Raw genomic sequence first — 20,922 nt, 5'->3', positions numbered from 1 at the left:
AGAATGAAGAATTATAAATTAAAATTTTTAAATTAATAACTAAACTTAAAAAATTTAAAGCAAATTTAATTATAAACTGGAGCTTGTTATTTATTTACTTCTGACCCCTTTTTTTAATTATTTTATTCATCTATGTTAACTCACACAAAAAAAGAATAAAAAATTACAAACGGGTCAAAATGTCATCAAAATCCGTCGTTCTTAATAAGTACTCCCAGATTCCAAGGTAGCATCACAAATAATAATAATAATAATAATAATAATTTATATGCTAAATGACAAATAAGGGAATCTGGGAACTAACAAAAAAAATGCATGCTTTGGAAATTGGCGACGGACAATCCAAGAAAGAAAATAAAGAAAAAATAAATAAATATGTGGTGTATATGCACTTATTTATTATGACACATGTATTGTTGTACAATACTTAACTACACCAACACTCTATGAAGGGAATGACAACAATATTTTTAAATTTGTGTGTGAAGTAAATTGTAAAATTAGTTTTTAAAAAATTATTTATTTTTAAAATAGTCTTTGAAATTTTTTAAATTAAATTTATTTTTTAAAAATTTTAAATTAATCATGTTAGTTCTTTTATTATTTCTATGACTAACAATATCAAAATTTATTAATGTAATACATTTAAGTAATATCACAGCATATTCTCCAACTTATTTTTTTTTATTAACTGTGATAAGTAAAAAAAATTCGCTTCTTAAGTTCGTTTGCTTTTATGTATTTTCTAATTTTTGGCGCTCTCCTTTAATTTGCTTGTGATGCTTTTAAGAATTTATAGAGCATGAAAGATATTTGATATGATTGTACTCCCATATCTTCTAATTCATTTCTTCATTTATTTAAAATCTTTTGATAGATTAAAAAGTGACCGTTGATGCTTTATAGTTTATACCTTCATTTATTATTGACGTTCTTCTTCTTCTCTTGCTATTATATATTGTTATTTTTCTTTTGTACTGTATTACTTAATCATGATCATATATAATACATGCAGCAGGTTTAATTTGCATGTTTGTTGATTGGATGTCACAGAAGCAATTTTTGTCTTGAGCCTTCGTTTTTTGTTTTGAGGAATATTGGGCTATATTAAAATATTGATATGCCAAAATCAAATTTAGAATATTGATGATGGTAATCTTGGAAAAATGAGACATGCATGCTTTGGAACTGCACAAGAGAAATAATTCATCAACAATTTCAAGAAAGATAAAATAGATAGGTACGTGGTGTGGCTATTTTTTCTCCCACAAATCGGACGGTCTGATTTCTGCACTTTTACAAATCGGACGGTCCGATTTCTGCACCTCCCACAAATCGGATGGTCCGATTTTTGCTTCTCTAATTAAACGATCCCACATTTGAGTATAACACCCAAACAATCCACATTTTAAAAAAACACTACTACCACTCCAATATTAAAAATAAAAAATTCACATGGTGTACATGCACTAGTTTATTATGACATCTGCATTATTGACTTGTTGTGCAATATTTAATTAACTACACTAACACTCTATAAAGAGAATGGCAACAATATTTTCAAATTTGTTTATGTTAACTGCAAACACATTAATTAATGATAACTTCTAAAATATATTTTCAATAAAATACAATTATAAAGAAGATATATAATAATTAAAATAAATTTACCAATTAAATCCGATAATCTAAATTTAATTCAATAAATTAGTTATTTACATGATATTTTAGACAATTAAAAGTCACTACTAGAAAACTAGTTATTATAGACGGATATTTTCGACGAATTTTATTCCACAGAAATACAGACGAAATTTCAGAGGGATTTTTTTTGTCGAAAAACAAAAAAATGGATTAACATAAATTACAGACGGAAAAGAGAATCCGTCTATAATTCCGTCAAAAAAATTAATTTTTTTCCGTGAAAAATAGTTACAGACGGAAAATCTGTCTGTAATTAAATAGACAAAACACTACGTTTTATTAAATTATTACAGACGAATTTTTCGTCATTAATTTAAATTATTCTGTCGAAAGAGGTGAAAATAAGGGTATGAAAATCACGTTCTCCTCGACAGCATCTTCATTTTACAAAACACCCCATCCTTCATCGACGCCGCTTCTCACCGATTTGCTCCTAATCCTTCATCATCGGCGCCTTTCGCCCCTTCACCGCCGTTCCCGAAGCTCCATCACACCCCTTCCCCAATCTCTCTCTTTCAGTTTCGATCCCGATGAATTTCGCTACCTTCTCCATGCCGTTTTCTGTTGCTGCTTGCTAAAGCTCGTCAGCGTCGTCGCCGCCGCTTCTACCTCTTCTTAATGCAAAGTGAGGGACTAATTTGGTGCATATACAACAATGACGTAATAGATGACACGTTGACGAATACTGTTGCGAAAAGTGGCACAAACGGACACGTGGCCAAATAACATTGTGACACGTGGCACAACCATCCACGTCAGCATGCCATGTGTCACTGGTCACCACATCATCATACCATTACACTGGCCAAATCATGAAGTAACACGTGTCACTTACAATCCACGTCATCATGCCATGTCATCACGTCGTTAATGGAAAATAGGTCAGGGACTAATATGGTGCATTTTTTTCAATCTCAGAGACATAATTGGTGCAATTAGAATCTCAGAGACGATTTTAGTACACGACGCCAATCTCAAGAACTATTTTGGGGTTTAACTCCTATTTTATCACTCCTAATTATTGTACAATACTAAACTACACGAACACATACTATGAGGGTGTGTGTGGTTGAAGGAATTATAAATAATTTATAGGAATGTTAAGATAGGAGTATTATGTTTCCATGTTTGGTTCAAAGTTTGAAAAGATATTTTTAAGTAAGTTTGATTCCCGGAAATCAAAATACCATCATTTTAATCCCCACCTTCCCGTTGGGTATCTTTGATTCCCATGGGAATAGAATATTTATAACAAAGTAATATTTGAACCACACACACCCTTAGGGTGTGTGGTTGGAGGAATTATAATTCCTAGAAATTTTAAGATGGGAATATCATGTTCCCATGTTTGGTTCAAAGTTTGAAAAGTTATTCCTAAACAAGTTTGATTCCAGGGAATCAAAACACCATCATTTCAATTCCGACCTTTTTCTTGGGTATCTTTGATTCCCATAAAAATGAAATCTTTATAATAAAGTAATATGAATCACACACATCCTGAAGAGAATGCCAGATTGCCAGCAATCTTTTAATTTCAAATTTGTTTGTATAACTCCACACATTATACTTTTTCTTTTACATTCTATAAATATATTTATTATCTTTACTTCTCTGTTGATAGTTGATACACTACTCTCTTTCATTTTTCTTCTTTCACATACATTCATTTTTTTTATTTTTATTATTCTGTACTCTTATTCACTCAAATATTTGTAACACAACTCAAATATATATTTAGGTCTGAACTTATTCTATTCAAAATATTAGCAAAGAAAAAAGATATTGAAGATAATTTTTATTGATATAGAAGCAAGAACATTATAAATTTTTTTAATAATTTATCTATCATATATTTTAAAAGCACATGTTAAGATTACAAATAAATTTTTTTATTGAAAATATAAAAAGCTTAAGAAAAATTGACAAATCGATATCTGACTTTTTGATCAGCAGATATTTAAATTCTTGGCCTTTTCAAAATCTAGACACATTAATTTTTAGGTTTAATTTGTCATATTTTAAAAACTTTTTTACGTGTGCACGCATTCGTATCAACCAGCTCGGTACAACGGAAGTCACATTTAATTTTTTCGTTGGGTCTACAAACCCAAGTGAACATAAGGAATTGATATATCCAAGTTTTGAAAAAGTTAAGAACTTAAAATGTATTTTTAAATTTTCGAAAACTTAAATATTCACAGATCAAAAAGTCAATGATCTATTTGTCTTTTTCTCATTTAAATTTTCAATGTATTTATTTTATAGTCATTGAATAAAAATATTTAAAACTTTCCACTGGTGATAAGTTTATTACGTATTCTTACGACACATATTAGCTAAATCCTTATTTTATGGGTGACCTGATGAATTTTTTTTATGAATATTACATGACAAAATGAAAAAAAAAATTGCTTTCAAAAATTTAAAATATACGTAATATTGAATATGTCTATTTTGTTTAAGTGAACTATCACTTTTCTTCTTCAACTTATTTTTTTTGTATTAACTTTGGTATTCTCTGCCGAAATATTTTTTTGTAGTAAAAAAATATTTGCTTCTTGAGTTCCTTTGCTTTTATGTGTTTTCTAATTTTTGGCCCTCATCTTTATATGTGATGCTTTTTCAAAATTTATAGAACATGAAAGACTTTTGACATAATTGCACTCATATCTTTTAGCTCATTTCTTTATTTATTTGGAATCTTTTGACAGGTTAAGAAATGGGGGTTAATGCTTTATACTTTCGTTCAGTGGATAGTTTTATTATTGACGGTCTTTTTCTTCTCTTACTATCATATCTTGTTATTTTTCTTGTGTTGTACTACTTAATCATGATCATAATGCATGCGAACTTTTTAATTTTAATATGGAGTGAGAGTTGGTGTATAGGAGAATTATGAAGGTATATGGTATTTTATCAGAGTATGAAGATTGTGTAAGACAAATCGGACCGTCCGATTGGAGGTACTGAAAATTTTGGGCCTGATTTGTGTATTGACAGAAAATTTTGGGTCCGATTTGTGTACTGGTAGAAAACTCTAGGTTCGATTTGTGTACTGATAAAAAACTTTGGGTCCGATTTGTGTATCCACTTTTTCTCTCCAATGAAATCGGACGGTCCAATTTCTTCCCATTAAAACAAAAAATTGAATACCGTCATAATCGTGTATATCTTTCCAATACTCCATAACTCAGCATAACTCACATATCAACCTTATATAAAAAAAATTAGCCTAATGCATACAGCAGGTTTTTTTTTGCTCAAGATGCAGCGGTTTAATTTGCATATTTGTTGATTGGATGTCACAAAAGCAATTTTGTTAAAGTCCAATAGAAAATTTTGAGCCTCATTTTTGGTCTTAAGAAATATGGGCTATATTGGCTTAGACTGTTTTTTTTCATCGATGGAACTGAACTTTTTTCACAGAGAATAATAGGTGCAAACTAAATTATTAACTACTCTCTTTTCTCTTTTAGAATATTATGTTGGGTCGGACAAAATTCGATCACACTAGAAAACTAAAAAAATTCAAAATCAAATTAAATTAGAATTGGAAATTAAGTTACACCGATAGTAGAAAATACAAGAATACAATTTATTTTTTTAATTAAGACAACACAATATTCATAAAGAATGAAGAATCACAAATTAAAAGTTTTAAGTTGATGGCCAAACTTAAAAAATTTAAAATAAATTTGAATAAAGAATTTGATTAGACAAAGTTTTTACTAAATTCGTAAAATATACAAATTTTATATGAATAAAAATGTATTGAGTTGTTAAAATTTTTTTTATTCTTTATGAATGTGTTGGTAAATTTAAAAAATAAAAAATATAATAATATTATTTAAGTGAGTAAATAATCTAGGACTGATAAAATGTAGATATTATACTTACAAAAAAAATGGATAGAAGATAGAGTATGTGTAAATACATTATAAATTCGTGATTTAGCTTTTATTCTATTTTGTTTATTGTTTTATGTTTTGTGTTTTTTATTTTATTTTATTTTTTATAACATGTTCCAATTATCATTGTGTTGAATTTTTACGTAAAAAAATATTAGAGTAATTAATTACATTTTATCATTAGTTAATTGATAATATGAGATATGTCATTAACTAACCTTATTTGGCGGAAAATTATAACATCAATTTGATTATTTTCTCTATTTATAACCCAATTGATTATTAGATAAAAGTTGGAAACTAATTTAATTATTATTCAATTTACTCACCAATTTAAAATATTTTATGCTATTAGATTTTAATATCTATCTATCTACTTAATATATTAAAATTGGGTTTTACCCCCAACTAATAAAGGTGAGGTGTCGATCCCTCGTGATTCCGTTTTCCCTCCAAAATAAATACACTTTTTTCTGTTCTAAATTATTTTATACAAAACATCTTTATTATAATTATATTATAATTAATATTTAATGAATAATACATAATTATACTAATTTAGAAACATATCTTCATTATAATTATATCAAATCAATATTTAATGCATTATTAAACTACTTATCAATTGTCAATTAAAAATACTTTTAATAATAATAATAATAATAATAATAATAATAATAATAATAATAATAATAATAATAATAATAATAATATAAAATGATCAAATCTTATGATATTAATAACGCACATTGATTTTAAATATTTTTACTCATTTTAATTATATTAATTTCAAAAATATTAATATAATTCTAATTCTTATTCATTATCCAATAATAATAATAATAATAATAATAATAATAATAATAATAATAATAATAATAATAATAATAACTTGAAAAACCCGTATATAATCTATTTCAATTACCCGTGTATTATTATTAAAATTCTATAGGTTCCTAAATATAAGTATTGAAAAACACGACATGGCACGATCTATTTAGAGTTGTTTAGATTTGTTTAGGAAGATATAATAGAATTTATATTTCTAAATCTACTTAATATGCTAAAACTAGATTTTCTCCCAACTAATGGAAGTGAGGTGTCGATTTCTCATGAATCTATTTTTTCGCCAAAATGAATGCACTATTTTTGCTTCTAAGTTTATTTTATAAAAATATCTTTATTATAATTATACTATAATTAGCATTAAAGTAATAGTACATATTATACTAATTTAAAAAAATATCTTTATTATAAGAGTACAGTGATCCTTGCTCGTCTTATGTGTCTTTCCAAAAACCGTGGATACACATTCAAAAGCTAGAAAATCCCCTTTTGAAGACTCGGTGAATTTCTCAAATATTTTAAAACAAAACCTTTTTCCTTTCTTGCAAAATATGAAAAGTTTTTCCTAGATAGTATGAATGACTAACATATCCCAAGCATATGTTCAATTAAGTCTATACTGTAAGAATTTGATTTTTCATCTTTAAATCGACTTTAAAACATGAATCTTTTCCAAATAGTGCTTGTTTGCTCTTTTTTTGTTGGCTCATCGTTCACTCCGCGGTGAATTCTCCTCATGATTGTTGCGTTTTTCTTCTTTAATTGTTTGTACTTCATACTCCATTTTTCTCGTCGTTGCTGCGTTTCTTCAATTGTTTACACTACGTATTCTGTTATTTTTATCCTTTGTTCCTATTTTTCTCCAATTTTTTTAAGGAATTCTCTTTTTTTAAGTGTGGGTGCTTGAGCAATTACACAGGATACCAAGAGGAACAAATAAAATGGAATTAGAAATCAGATCTCTGATTTATATATAGCCTTAATATGAAAATTGAGATCTCATTAGAATTGAAATCAGTACTATATTTTTATACCAAAACAAGAAATAAAATTCCAATTCCGTAGAGAATTCTATTCTAAGAGTTAATCAATGCAAAACGCATTATTGATTATCCTAAAAAATAGTAGGAAATTAAAAAAATTTCTAGATAAGGATTAAAAAATATCAATTTATGTCACAAACATCTAAAGAATAAAAATAACATTAATATATACAAACATATAAATAGAATGCAAACAAAATATTTTTTTATAAATAAATTAATTATATAAAATAAAATATAATTGACAAGACATAATATTTGTATGACATGATTGTTGAAATAATAAATGAAAATGACATTATTTCATACCAATCGATTGAATACATAAAAAACTGTAATTACGTACAAATTTCAATCGATTGTATTTCGATTATATTATCATATCAATCGATTGAATAAGAAAATATCCTTGTTGCTATCCGAAATTCAATCGATTGTGTAACAATTTCAATCTATTCAATTTTGAGAAAATTCATATTGCCGTGCGAACTTCAATGGATTCTTTTATACCTCCAATCGATTGAATTTTGAAGAAACATACGGTATTCAATCGATTGAATTACCAAAAAATACGATTTTTCTTGCATTTACAGATGTAACGAATTAAGGACAAGAAACGTAAAACGTCATTGATTTGCATTGCCAAAATATTTATGAAGGTCGTGATTAATGGAAGATCTATTTCGTTGTTGTTTTTGTTTGGGTTAAGTACAATTTTGGTCCCTAACGTAGAGGCCAAAAATTTATTTGTCCCCGGCCTTTTTTTTCGCTACAAAATGGTCCCCAACGTTTCAGTTTGTTTTAAAATGGTCATTCGGGCGAAAATACCATTCCCCTTCTTTCCCAAAATAATCCAAATGCAGAAGTTGAAGAAGAACAGATGCAGAAGCAGAACAGAAGCATAACAGAAGCGATACCAATAAAACAACAAAAACAATAACCAGAAGCAAAGAACAATAATGGAATCAAAAGAACAACAACAACAATAGCAGCTACAAGCAGAAAAACAACAACAACAAAAGAACAACAAAAACTCAGAACTCAAAAAATCATCATCATCATCAAAACTCAGAAAAACATCCAGAACTCAGAACTCAGAAAAAAATAGATAATGAAATCAGAAAAATAACAACAAAAGAACAGAAAACAGAAGATTGATAATCAGAAGTAGAAGCAGCAGAACCAGAAGAAATAAGAAGAAACCAAAAATTGGCGAGGAGCAGCGACGACGGCGACCGAACGAAGAGGAGGAGCAGAAACGGCGAGCGGCGCACGACGTCCACCCTCGCGAATCTGCTGCCGTCGACGTCGAGCCAAGAAGAGGAGCAGCGGCGAGATCTGGCGGTGAGATCCAGTGGAGACAACGAGGACTGAACGATGAGGAGCAGCGGCGGTGGCGGCGAAGAGCAGCGGTAGCGACGGCGAGGACCCCCCCTCCCACCCCCACCCCCAACACCCTTCTCCCTTCGCGTAACCCCTTCCCCTTTCCCCTTTACTCTACGCGTTTCTTTCTTTTTTTTATTAAGGGTAATTTGGTAATAAAAATAAAAAATTTGGAAAAAATGACGATTTTAAAACAAACTGAAATTTTGGGGACCATTTGTAACGAAAAAAAGGTCGGAAACGAAATAAATTTTCGGCCTCTACGTTAGAGACCACAATCGTACTTAACCATTTTTCTTTTTAATGGTTAATAAACTATGATAGATGAATAAAAAATAATAATTTATAAAATAGAGGGTAGATTTAATAATTAAATAATATATAAAGAATTAAGTTGTAGTTAAAATTAAATAAAGACTATTTAGTAATTATCAAAAGACTTAAAAAAACATATTTCGTGACTTGACTACTTAATAGTCCAAATATTTTGAGACCGACGAATCCTATGTCCTCTTTGTCAGTACCAATTCATTAAAGAATCTTTCGATCGAACAAAATAAAAAGGAGATTTGAAAGATGAACAAAATAATTCGAAAATAAATTGACGGAATTGAAATAAATTGCATTTAAATTAAATAAAAACGGTAAATTGCCTTTGATGAGATCGAAGGACTTTTGAAATCAGAGACAGTGCTGAACCTTAAAAGAAAATAAGGACAGTAAATGTACTTGAAAGGTAAATTTGCAAAGAAAATAAATATTACAAAAAACGTAGATAAAATTTAAAAATGTAGAAAGAACTCTACAGAAAAAAAACTTAAAAAATCATTGGCATATACGAGTGTGCTTGAGTGTTTTTCTAAAGCAAAGTTCCAACTCTTGTTCATCAATCTTTCAACTGTTTATTAATCTTCAAGTCACTGATCCCGTTCATTTGTACAACAAATAAACTTATTCCTCGACTCGACTAAGTACATCGACAGGCTCTTATTTCTCATTTTTCTATAGTCCCTTCTCGATACACTTTCTATTTCTCGAAATAAAACTCCACTGCATTTCGAGTATGGTATTTTTCGAAACCAAATATTTCAATCAACAGTAAGATATTTTGATCACAGGTTTTAATGAGAAATAAAATGACAACGGTAAGAACTAACTTTGTTAGTGGAGTGACGTGTCATCATGTCGCTATTTTAAATGGGTTTAAAGTTCCTCCCAAAATTGAAAAAACGTGAGTCATGTTAACTTTTGCACCAATATCTTATATTTTTCTTTCGTGCATTATAAACTGAAAAATTTAAACAATAATTTCTCTTTCATATTGACACCCTACCAAGACAAATAAAGATGCAGATTGGGTATAAAAAAAAGTACCCAAATCATTTAGACTTATACGTGAATATCCTTATTGAAAGGTGTAGAAGATTCCATTGCGGCATTGCCAATGAACATAGAAAAGTCCTCGTTGGAGTAATTCTGAGAGATAATGCTAATACGGCTATTAGATTAACACACATTATGAAGAACCAAGTCATTCCGTTCATATTCAATCTTGTCTCTAGTATAGGTACAAGCTAGTATCTAGTATCTGTTATTAAGTTGAATAATATGCACTATGAAGCTCCTTAATCATGGGAATGAACCAGTTTCAGGCATTGAAAAAGCACTACAGTATTACTTGACAAACAATATCAGTTCAGGAAGATAATCAAGAAACAGTGTAAAAATTGCACCAAGTACAAAAATAAAAATAAAAGCAAACACTATTTTAAGAATATACAATAGATTGATTGGTTTCGATACCCTTGGTTTGGATTCCCTCCTTTCTGGATGTAAGACACCCAAACCCTGGAGAAAGAAAGCAAAAGAGATTGAAAAGTGTCATGCCAAAAATTTTAAAGAAACTAATTTTCATGAAAAATTGTTCTCAATTTTGCTTATTTGAAAATAAAAGTTAATTTAAAAAAGAAAATAACACTTACAAATGCCTGCTTTGACATCCATCGAACGTCTCTATCTCTGATTTCTTCTGCATAAAAAAATGAAGCATTTTTTAGTAATATTACAAGTTTTTCCTACTTACTCTCTTGTAAGGGGAAAAAATTAGAAAATTACAATATTTGAAAAGTAGTTTATGGATATCATAAGTTACTTGAAACATTCCACATTTAAGTTATGGTTGTTTTATCATGCAGCAACAACAATGGAAAATGTGTGGTGATGATCAACCCCCCCTTTTCTCTCTCCCTCCAAAAAAAAAAGAACAAATGTTATATAGCTGGTTTGAATGATTATGAAGACCGAAAAAGTTCACATAGATGCACACTCGTTCACATTTGAGGATAGCATTAACAAATGTTAACATATTAAGACAATATTTGGACAGAAAATCTGTACACAGAAAGTCTTCATTATAGAAACACAAAATTGTACAACTTCCTAATAGTAGAGACAGAAAGTATTGGTATCTGTGTCTTTCTATTTCTGACACAGAATCCAAACTCAATCTAAGATATCTTTTTTAACCTCCACCGAATACAAATCAGTCATAACTATGTACTACTACAAATCCTTAAAGAAAAAGAAAGCAGAATAATGAGAGAAGACTCAATTTGATTTCTGAAGTTTTACTTCATAGTAAGTTTAGTCCCTTGGTTTTAAACATGATCAATTTGGTCCTAAGCTTTATAACCATGAATCTTAGTTGAGTTTTTCGTCACCAATCCAGTTAACAGAGGTAACCAAAAAAAGCATTATTGAAATAAGACTACCATTGTCAGGTGGAGTATCCCTACATTTAGTAGACTTCCTTTCAAGTCTCAACTCAGACAGAAGAGGGAGTGGAAAGAGACTGATGCTACTACCAATAACAGGTACCGGGTGAATCATACATATCTAGCGAGAACCCTGATCCTCATTTCAAGTCGAATCCGAGTAAGGAATACCAGCAAGGAAGGGAAACACTATGGCAGCTGAGCCACTACACTAGTACAAAGGAGCAAGTAGCATTCTAATGGCTGACATTGCATAATTAGTTCTTCAAGGATCAAATTAAGTGTCCTAACTACCAAATTGAGTTCGACACCTTTAAATTTAATATTATATGAGAATGGAGACTCACACCCATTTGTCTTAAAGCGAGATTAATAGATAAGAACCATAGATGATAAGTTAATCAAATTTATCAAACAGAAATACTAAAGGACTATCAGAATTTATTATTTTTGGCCATCACTTATCAATCAACTCAAATTCCTTTAGTCTACTAATTCAACAACATACTTTATCCCATACTTTTAAACATTAATAGCTGATGGCTAAAAACAATAAATTCGCATGGCCCTCTAGCATTTATCTTTAGCAAATTATCTAAAGATTCTCAACTATCTGCATTTATCGGATATCTACATGTGAGTTTCTACTTTCTAGCTTATATGAGTAGTAACCTTATTTCCACACCCGCCTAATGTAGAAAGAAAACTATTTTCTTCCTTTTTTCCCTTTTTTTATTCGTTAACAGTGAAAGGTGTTAGGTGATTCAGACTTACCCGTACGGAAGAGATCCGTTTGGGTAACGGTTTGAAGCTTCCAACCGTCACCGTAGCTGACAAGAGTGGAAGTTGGACCAAAAACAATTGGCTCTTCACCGTCTTTTACTGCCTCTATATACAATGCAGATGGAAGCCCTACTTCCTCCGTCTTCAGCCTCATGTTTATCAACTCCACCGCCGATCCCGCATCCGTGCTCTCCGCAAACCGCCGCGTCTTGCCGGAGCTCGTGCAGTTCACCTCCAGGTACTGTACCCGCTGCTGCGTTGCATCAGTCAAGATCAGAATAAGATTGGATTAGTAGAGCTGCGAATTCAAGAAGGTTAATAACATGAAAAATGATGAACGGAATGATCAGAGAGAGAGAGAGAGGGTACAGAGGGTCGGCGACGAGGAAGAGGAGAAGAGGTTTGCGATGTTGGGGATAGGGTTGACTTTTCGGCCATCGGAATTCAACGGAGAAACGATCCACGAAGTAATGAAATTTGTTTTCGAGCTTTTTCTTTCTTTTTAGCATGGAATGGATAAGTGGTTTTTTTTTTTTTTTTTTTTTTTTTTTTTTTTTTTCTGTTTTTTGGGATCGAGTAATCCACCTACTAATTTTTTTGATATGAAAAATATGTGTGTTGTGTATTATTGTAAAAAATGTAAGTGTTAGATATAAATGTGGGAACAATTTTTTCTTAAAATAGGATAAAAAAATCGGACCATCCAATTTTTTTATAAAAAAAATTAAGTTTACTAATTAGACAGTCTGATTAGTGTAATATAGGAAATTTAAATTTTGTTGTTGGAGGGTCCAATTTTTACTCCTGACACCACAGTTGCATAAAATACTCATATACTCCATATGTATGATCTATACCATTTTCCCTTTCACATCTAAATTAAAAAGTGTAACCAGAAACAAAAGTATTATTTTTTTTATCACAATTTTTTTCATTTATTTTTGAGAGTTTTTAACTTTTTATAGTTTCGGTAGAAATATTTTTGTTTGTGTCTGAATATTTTGAAGAAAATAAACTATAATTTTTTATTTTTTATTTATCAAATTTTAAGAATATACCTAATTAATATTGAAATTATAGTGATTGATTTGTCTATTTTATTTTTGAAATTGTTAGAGATCCTATCTATCTCATTTTAAACTATTTTTAGAGATTGATTTATTCATCTTATTTTTTCAATTTGACATTGACTTATCTATCTTATTATACGTGAAGATTTATCAAAGATGCGTGCAAATTAACGTGTATCTTAGTGAATAATAAAAAAATCTAGCCGAAAATGATGTTATCTGACAAAAATAAACATTGTATATTACATTTTTTAGAAACTAAAATACCCACTCTTTAAAACTTTGGATTAGTTTGAGTAATTGCCGTGAAAAATTTTCTACCAGACTGGACTCCAAACAAAAAAAGGAAACGCGGGCTTCCCTTTCCCGCCACTAAAGGAGAGAGATGCACTTAAGTGCTTAACCTAACTCGTTATCGAGCCCTAAACCCCTCACTGGCCGAACAGAGCACTACCCAGCGAGCAAAGGCAGGTGTAGTTTTTCTCCGTTACGCAAGCTGCTTCTTATCTGGTTTGTACCATTGCCCTGAGTTTTAGCGTTTTTTTAAATGTGATTAGCGAGTCACTGGTTATTGTTAATCGTTCAATTTTCAATTTCTTCCTGTTATGTTCTTCGCTCGTTGATTTCCTTTACTGCAATTTGTGCTCTTTTGATTAAGTTCTATGAAGACGTACTGAAATTTTGTTTCTTTATTTTTAATTTTAATGTTTTGGTGAATAGCCTAATTTCTCTCAACTTGCGGCTTCTCTCTCTCATTTGGTGCGAAATTTTTGAAATTTTTATGTTTTTGTATTTGATCTATGCAAACCCTAAGTTTTACAAATTTTTCACACTCCTATCTTGCCTCGCCTCGCCTCTCGTCGGCTTCTCATCACTCATTACGGTGTGCTCACGGCTTTCCCTTCGCCGTTCTATCTTCGCAACACTGATGGCTGGCGCCGACAGCTCTTCCCGGCAGCTCTAATCTTGTCATTCTCTCCCCGGCAGTTCTCTTCACGTTCCCGGACGAGTAGTTTCTCTCCTCCATGCCATTTTTTCCTTAATATTTATTTATTATGTATTTTCTGCAATTGTTTTTGTATTGTTGTTGAAAGGTCTGAAGTGGTTGAAATTGTTAATTGTTGCATAAATAGATTAGGCGTTGTGTTATTGAAATTGGCACAGTTGTTTGAAAACTGTTGTTGGACAAAAAATGAGAATTTTTCTTTAATATATATGCCACCAACCTGCCAATCCACCAAAAAAAGGGGTGGATTATATCTAGCCTATTTTTCTTTGGCAAGCTGGGCTGGTCCGGCGCCCTTTCTGGCAGGGTTTGGTGGGGCGGGGCAGGGTGCTTTGCCATCTGTGCTCCTGTGTGACATGCGCATCTCTTACTTCTTTGACGTATAGTTGAGTTTGAACACTTGAAGGCTAACAAGAGGCATAAGGCAAAGGATGTTGTGGGTGGACAAGTACCGGCCTAAAACTCTCGACCAGGTTATGGTCCATGGCGACATCGCACAAAATCTCAAGAAATTGGTACTGCTCCTTCCTTTTTCTTTCTGCATGTAAATGTAATTTAATCAATCTGTTGCTCAAGTTTTTAATTTGTTTACTATTATTATTGTTGTTCATGTGTGTTTGGATGTGTCTTCCTGTGATTACTTGTTGCAGGTTACAGAACAGGATTGCCCCCATTTGCTCTTCTATGGATCACCTGGTTCTGGCAAGAAAACTCTAATAATGGCTCTTCTCCGCCAAATGTTTGGGCCTGGTGCTGAAAAGGTTCTTTTCTGACCTTTTTATTTGTTTGTTTGTTTTTCGCTTTTTCATGTGCATTATTTGTGTTGAGTGATTGGCTTTCTGAAAAACCATAAAAGGAAAATTTGTATAACATGAGTAGTGAGTAATGTAGTTCAGTTTTGGTTTATTGTCTTGGCACCCACAATATGATTTGTTCTAATTTTTTTCTTTTTTTTCATATACATTGTAGGTGAAGGTGGAAAACAGGACCTGGAAAGTGGATGTAAGTTTCCTTCTATTTATGAAGTCCTTCTTCCTTATTAGAAATACTTCCTTAGTATTATGATTGGGGAGATTTTCTCTGATAAACTTTCAAGTCCTGAAGATGCTGATATCAACATGTCACTAATATGTGATTTTTAAAGATTATAATTATTCAAAGAAAAAAATTCTGAGGCAATAATATGTAAACTATATGACTTGACTTGGAAAATAATGAATGCCTCAATGTTCCTCAAAATATTTTGTGTTGATCCTTTTAACTTAAAAAAAGATATCCCATTCTTATAAAAGTTACTCACTATTGTGTGTGCTTCCCACAGGGGATCACACTTGTTCAATTTTGGGTTATTTTCCCCCACATGTGGATTATGATGCATAACAGATTATGTTTGAATTATGTTCCAATGGATTACACATATAGCAATCTGAATCATTGGCAATTTGACATTTTATAAATTATTTGTTTCTATTTTAAAGTACTTGAGAATTGGTTTCAGGCTGGTAGTAGATCGATTGATCTTGAGCTGACAACACTATCAAGTGCCAACCACATTGAAATGAGTCCAAGTGATGCGGGTTTTCAGGATAGATACATTGTTCAAGAAATAATCAAAGAAATGGCTAAGAATAGACCCATTGATACCAAAGGGAAGAAAGGATTTAAAGGTAACTTGGATTCTTTGTTTTTAATTTTTTACATGAGTATGGTTTCAATCAAATAGGAAGTAGGCACCTTCGCATAGTCAACTAAGAGTTTGGTTGGATTTTTTGCACAATTTTGTCATCGTGGTTCCTCTATTTATTCATCTTTTGAAATATTTTATCTTGGACTGTTATATTGCTGTTTGATCTGCCATTTTCTAATTGAAAGTATTCTTGTTGTCCCTTTATTTTTGGCAATGTTAAAGGGGCAACCTCTTTCCCCTGGGGTTTTATAATTAATATATATGGACTAAAAGCTTTCACTATGCCTTCCTTATTTTTTGTTGACAATTGCATTTTGATATTTTTGTCCCATATCAGTACTGGTGCTCAATGATGTGGACAAACTCTCTAGAGAAGCACAACATTCTCTCCGCCGAACCATGGAAAAGTACAGTGCTTATTGCAGATTGATTCTGTGTTGCAATAGTTCTTCAAGAGTCACAGAAGCTATCCGCTCTCGTTGTCTGAATGTGCGAATAAATGCACCAAGTGAAGATAAGGTCAGCACTTAATATATGCTACAGTAGCTAGGGGAAGAAAGGAAACTATCTTTTGCTTTCCAGTTTCTATAAGAAAAATATTTTTCAGCATTGAGGCTTTTTGCCTTTCTCTGGTGGGGATGTACTAATTAGTAGCTTTCGTTCCCTATTTCCTATTGAAGTAGGTACGATATTATGCTGATTAAGAAAGTTGGAAAAGGAAGTATAATTGAGTATAGAATGAGTTTGTTGATCTGATAAGTGCAATGTTTGATTTACAACTATCTCTATCATTACTTTGTGAAGCTTTGCTGGCATGTTCTCTACTGAGAATTTTAGATATGCTTGTTAACCACTGCTATTCAGTATTTCAATGGAGAAAAGCTCATACTATTTGTTGAAGAAAGAAAACTAAGAACTGCCTGGATAATGGTATATTTTGGCTGTTTGTTTCAATATATCTGAAGCTGCTGTCACTCTTGTTTAGATTTTGAATTTCGTACAATATGATATAATATAATATGCGACTGACCAGTATCCAGTATCCACTGTATGATAAGATAGTGTCAAGTACTATTATATGATTATATCTTCTCTAGTTTTCTGATTTGAATATTTATCTGTACTTAATCTTTGGGAATCTCTGCGGCAGATTGTTGAAGTTTTGCAATTCATTGGTAAGAAAGAAGGGCTGCAACTTCCCCCTGGTTTTGCTAGTCGCATAGCAGAGAAATCAAATCGAAATTTAAGGAGGGCCATATTGTCTTTTGAGACTTGCCGTGTACAACAGTAAGCCCCATGCATTTCTCACCTTAGTGGATGCCTCACCTTAATTCATCATCTCAATTCTAAGGCACAACTTAATGGCAACTGCTGACATTAATTCTATTTCATTTTGTTGCATGTTTCTGTGTTTCTTTTAGGTATCCTTTCACTGACAAACAAACAATTCCCCCAATGGACTGGGAGGAATATATTTCCGAAATTTCATCTGATATAATGAAGGAACAGAGCCCAAAAAGGTTTGCTTTATACATAGTTTACCCTCTAGATTTTCCTCATAAATATTTTGCTAGAGCATTGAAATCACAATCAGGTCTACTGGTTTCATATTCAATAGTGTGCTCAATTTAATCTGAATTTCTTCACCTAAGTACCTTATGTGTCATGCATTACATCTCTTATCACAACGCTTAGTCTCTCACACATATATGCCTTATAGGTTGTTTCAAGTCCGAGGAAAGGTGTATGAGCTGCTAATCAATTGCATTCCCCCAGAGATCATTTTGAAGGTAAATGCCCTCCTTTGCAAATTTTCCTCATTCCATTCTAAAATTTATATGGGAAGTATTAAGGATACTGGATGTGGACCTAGGTCTGGTTTAGCTGATCCAGAGCATATGTTGTGGTTAAATTCTATTTTACGTGACTAGTTGACTCATTGACTTCAACTTGCATCTGTTGGCTGTTCTTTCAGAGGCTTCTTTATGAACTGCTGAGGAAATTGGATTATGAACTAAAGCATGAAGTATGCCATTGGGCAGCGTATTATGTAAGTGCATTAATATATACTATACAGTAGAAGATTTTTTCTTGCCGTTAATTCCTCTATTTTGAAATATGGAGTCTCTTATTCTTTTTTCCCTTCATTGGAACAGGAACATAGAATGCGACTTGGACAGAAGGCCATTTTTCACATAGAAGGTATTTTTTCGTTGTGGTCAAAGTCAAATTGTTAGCTATATCATGTGAGCTTGTGGGCTAACCATTGCGAATTCTTATAGACAATTTTTCTATCTATATTAGCATTTGTAATGGTCTAAATATGTGAGTAGCAATGGGGTTATACTGAAGCAACCCCATACTAAGGTATTCTTGGCCACAAGGAGTGACTTTTCAAGATATGATTGTAAGCACAATTCATGTCTCTCCTGAAGCATCCAAGAATCAGTTATAATCTTATATGCTATGATATATGTTTGGCCTGTACAAGAATTTATTGCTGACCATATATCTTTCTTTTTGCTCTATATGTTGACAATGGCAGCGTTTGTGGCTAAGTTCATGAGCATTTACAAATCCTTCCTGATTTCAACATTCGGCTGAAGATCTAGCGATAGTTTGCTGTTCATGCTACATGTTAAATCCCTTATGTACTGGTACATACAAGAGTTTTCTCATTATGTCTAAAGAGTATCTTATGTATGTGACCTAATTATCATGACTAAAATTAACATGTTTAGCTTGTAGAGGCGTTTCATGCTCCATTACTTAGTAGGGGAACAACACGATTTATGAACAATTTTGTTATTTCTACAACCCATTCAAACAACTCTACTCGACAACTCATTACCTAGTCACGCGAAGTTACAAATCTTCTATTCCAGTATGTGAAGTTATACCTCACATCTTCATTGTTGATTTGGGTCTTAATAATATACATTCTGTTTTTTTTTTTTTTTTGTGACTAAACAAAGAAAAAAAAAGAGACAACCAAATCAATTGGCTAGGTTCATATCTAAATCTATTATAAGTTGAAGTTTACTCCATGGTTGACTCTGATTTCAGTGAATGTTCGCTACAGAAGCAGCTGCTCTAGTTATACAATCTGCAGAACTATTTACATTATTCTGAATTAAAAGAATAGAGACTCTCCAATTTCAATTCATAACTTTTTGTATATGCTTTGTCAAATTCCATTTTGGAATATTTTTACCAAGCATTCTTTGGTTTACCAAGAAAAGAGTTTTTAAACAGTCTGTTTTACAAATAATTTTACGAAATCCACTGTCTCAAGCTAGAAGTAAACCTCTCCAAATCGTATATAATTCAGCAAAAAGAATACTGCATACTTTGACTTTTTTAGTGTAACCTTTCAACCAACATCCATCGGAAATGTAGTGTGTAAAGCACAAAATCCACAAATCATTGTGGAGCACCGTTCTATGACTTTGGGATCAATTGGCTCGAGAGTAAAATCATGATGTTGCGGAATCATGTTGAGCTTGAGATGGAGGTTGATGTTGAGGTTAGGGTCTTTCAGATTTTCACGACCAAATTAGGCAAGTTTGTAAAATAAGGAGACCTGTTTATATATTCCATGGAATTAGATTTTCTTTATAAAGTGATTTTCTCTATAAAATTTAAAAAAATACGACAGAAAAAAAATGAGTGATAAGAACAAAAATTTAATTGATGATGTAGAGGAAGAAATCTAAGAATTTCTCTTTTAATGATATGATATGGAGAAAATAATTTGCGAGGTCCCAATTTACAAGGAACTGAGGGAGTAAGTTCAATTCTCATTGTCTACGTTATGTAACTTCAGTAAGTGACATGATTTGGCGATGACCCATATAACTGAAATGATACCTTTCTGTTTCATTGTCTGTTGTTTCCCTTTCACTACACAGTGACACAGTTGAGAGTCTATTCAATCATGCAATAATTCCTAACTGAACTGGATTATATTCTTTATTTTTCAGCCAATATTTATTTTGACCATATACTTTATATTTAACTTTGGTTTAACCTCTAATTAAACCGATTGAAGCACTTGGCCTTCTGTCTTACTCGGTTGCCGGCCATCCAGTAGAATATTTGGCCCATTCAATCAAAATTTGATGCAATGAACACAAAAAGGAACATATATGTCATCCTCCAAAGTAGGGAACAAAATCTTGCTATCCTTTACACTCAAAGGTCTCAACGACAGGTGGTATTAGAATTTAGTTGAAACCGTTAGTAAATGTGGACAATGTTACAAGCTTGGGGCGGCCATGCAAATTTACTCATCAGTTGGTAGATTTGACAAGAAGAGTGTGGATATATATTGAGATATTGGATTGATTCTATGAAAAAAATAAGTTTTAAGAATGAGTTTTATTGACAAGTGAAGTGATCATGTCGATCAAAAAACAAGAACGAATGTTAATGCGTTCTATGAAAAAGTAGAGAGTATAAATGTATAATACATTATTATAAGAGTGAATACCCCACCGGCCCTTACAATTATTTCGAAAGGACAACGAGGCCCCCAAGAAAAAAAAAAAAAAACATCCAACTCGGTCCCTGATCTTTTTTTTTGGGACTGATTAGCCCCTGTGCAAAAAAAAAAAAAATAACATTCACTTTTTTTGGCACATAGGCTAATCAGTATAATATTCATTAGAATTACTATATCAATATAATAGATATAATTAATATATTTAATAATATTA

At 31.6% G+C, this 20,922-nt stretch overlaps 2 protein-coding genes across 8 annotated transcripts; one reads left to right on the top strand and one right to left on the bottom strand.

Moving 5' to 3' along the window:
• Positions 1–10,400: 10,400 nt before the first annotated feature.
• LOC107624534 (maltase-glucoamylase, intestinal protein) lies at positions 10,401–12,941 on the bottom strand. 3 transcript variants are annotated; one of them, XM_016327033.3, is made up of 4 exons: positions 12,811–12,941; positions 12,433–12,694; positions 10,867–10,913; positions 10,401–10,732 (listed from the first exon to the last, which is right to left on the bottom strand). In XM_016327033.3, exons 1-4 carry the CDS (start codon positions 12,877–12,879, stop codon positions 10,559–10,561), a joined length of 552 nt encoding a protein of 183 aa, XP_016182519.1. In that variant the 5' UTR covers positions 12,880–12,941; the 3' UTR covers positions 10,401–10,558. The 3 variants fall into 3 exon arrangements, with proteins under 3 accessions (XP_016182519.1, XP_016182520.1, XP_016182521.1); XM_016327034.3 differs by having other exon boundaries at positions 12,433–12,691; positions 12,811–12,927; XM_016327035.3 differs by having other exon boundaries at positions 10,867–10,910; positions 12,811–12,923.
• An 824-nt stretch (positions 12,942–13,765) lies between these two features.
• EMB2775 (ATPase family associated with various cellular activities (AAA)) lies at positions 13,766–20,091 on the top strand. Of its 5 annotated transcripts, none has more exons than XM_088485991.1 (13): positions 13,817–14,021; positions 14,924–15,032; positions 15,168–15,278; positions 15,487–15,519; positions 16,016–16,184; positions 16,542–16,723; positions 17,355–17,491; positions 17,626–17,724; positions 17,925–17,994; positions 18,180–18,254; positions 18,361–18,406; positions 18,750–18,855; positions 19,786–20,091. In XM_088485991.1, the coding sequence occupies exons 2-12, from the start codon at positions 14,949–14,951 to the stop codon at positions 18,806–18,808; spliced, it is 1,065 nt and encodes a 354-aa protein (XP_088342117.1). In that variant the 5' UTR covers positions 13,817–14,021; positions 14,924–14,948; the 3' UTR covers positions 18,809–18,855; positions 19,786–20,091. The 5 variants fall into 5 exon arrangements, with proteins under 5 accessions (XP_016181039.1, XP_016181038.1, XP_088342117.1 ...); XM_021113089.2 differs by lacking the exon at positions 19,786–20,091 and adding an exon at positions 14,457–14,520 and having other exon boundaries at positions 13,918–14,021; positions 14,904–15,032; positions 18,750–19,034; XM_021113090.2 differs by lacking the exon at positions 19,786–20,091 and adding an exon at positions 14,457–14,520 and having other exon boundaries at positions 13,936–14,021; positions 18,750–19,034.
• The last annotated feature ends 831 nt before the right edge of the window (positions 20,092–20,922 follow it).

The sequence above is a fragment of the Arachis ipaensis genome, chromosome B10 (genome assembly GCF_059453495.1).
Source record: "Arachis ipaensis isolate K30076 ecotype BB chromosome B10, ASM5945349v1, whole genome shotgun sequence".
Lineage (NCBI taxonomy): Eukaryota > Viridiplantae > Streptophyta > Magnoliopsida > Fabales > Fabaceae > Arachis > Arachis ipaensis.
The sequence above is the reverse complement of the archived record's forward strand: the minus strand, read 5'-3'. Positions and strand labels throughout refer to the sequence as shown.

Coding starts and splice junctions, on each gene's coding strand:
- LOC107624534 (XM_016327033.3), bottom strand. CDS start 12,879: ATGGCCGAAAAGTCAACCCTATCCCCAACATCGCAAACCTCTTCTCCT. Junction 12,695..12,810: donor TTCCTCGTCGCCGACCCTCT/GTACCCTCTCTC, acceptor GATGCAACGCAG/CAGCGGGTACAGTACCTGGA. Junction 10,914..12,432: donor AACGGATCTCTTCCGTACGG/GTAAGTCTGAAT, acceptor TTTTTTATGCAG/AAGAAATCAGAGATAGAGAC.
- EMB2775 (XM_088485991.1), top strand. CDS start 14,949: ATGTTGTGGGTGGACAAGTACCGGCCTAAAACTCTCGACCAGGTTATG. Junction 15,033..15,167: donor CACAAAATCTCAAGAAATTG/GTACTGCTCCTT, acceptor TACTTGTTGCAG/GTTACAGAACAGGATTGCCC. Junction 16,185..16,541: donor AGGGAAGAAAGGATTTAAAG/GTAACTTGGATT, acceptor GTCCCATATCAG/TACTGGTGCTCAATGATGTG.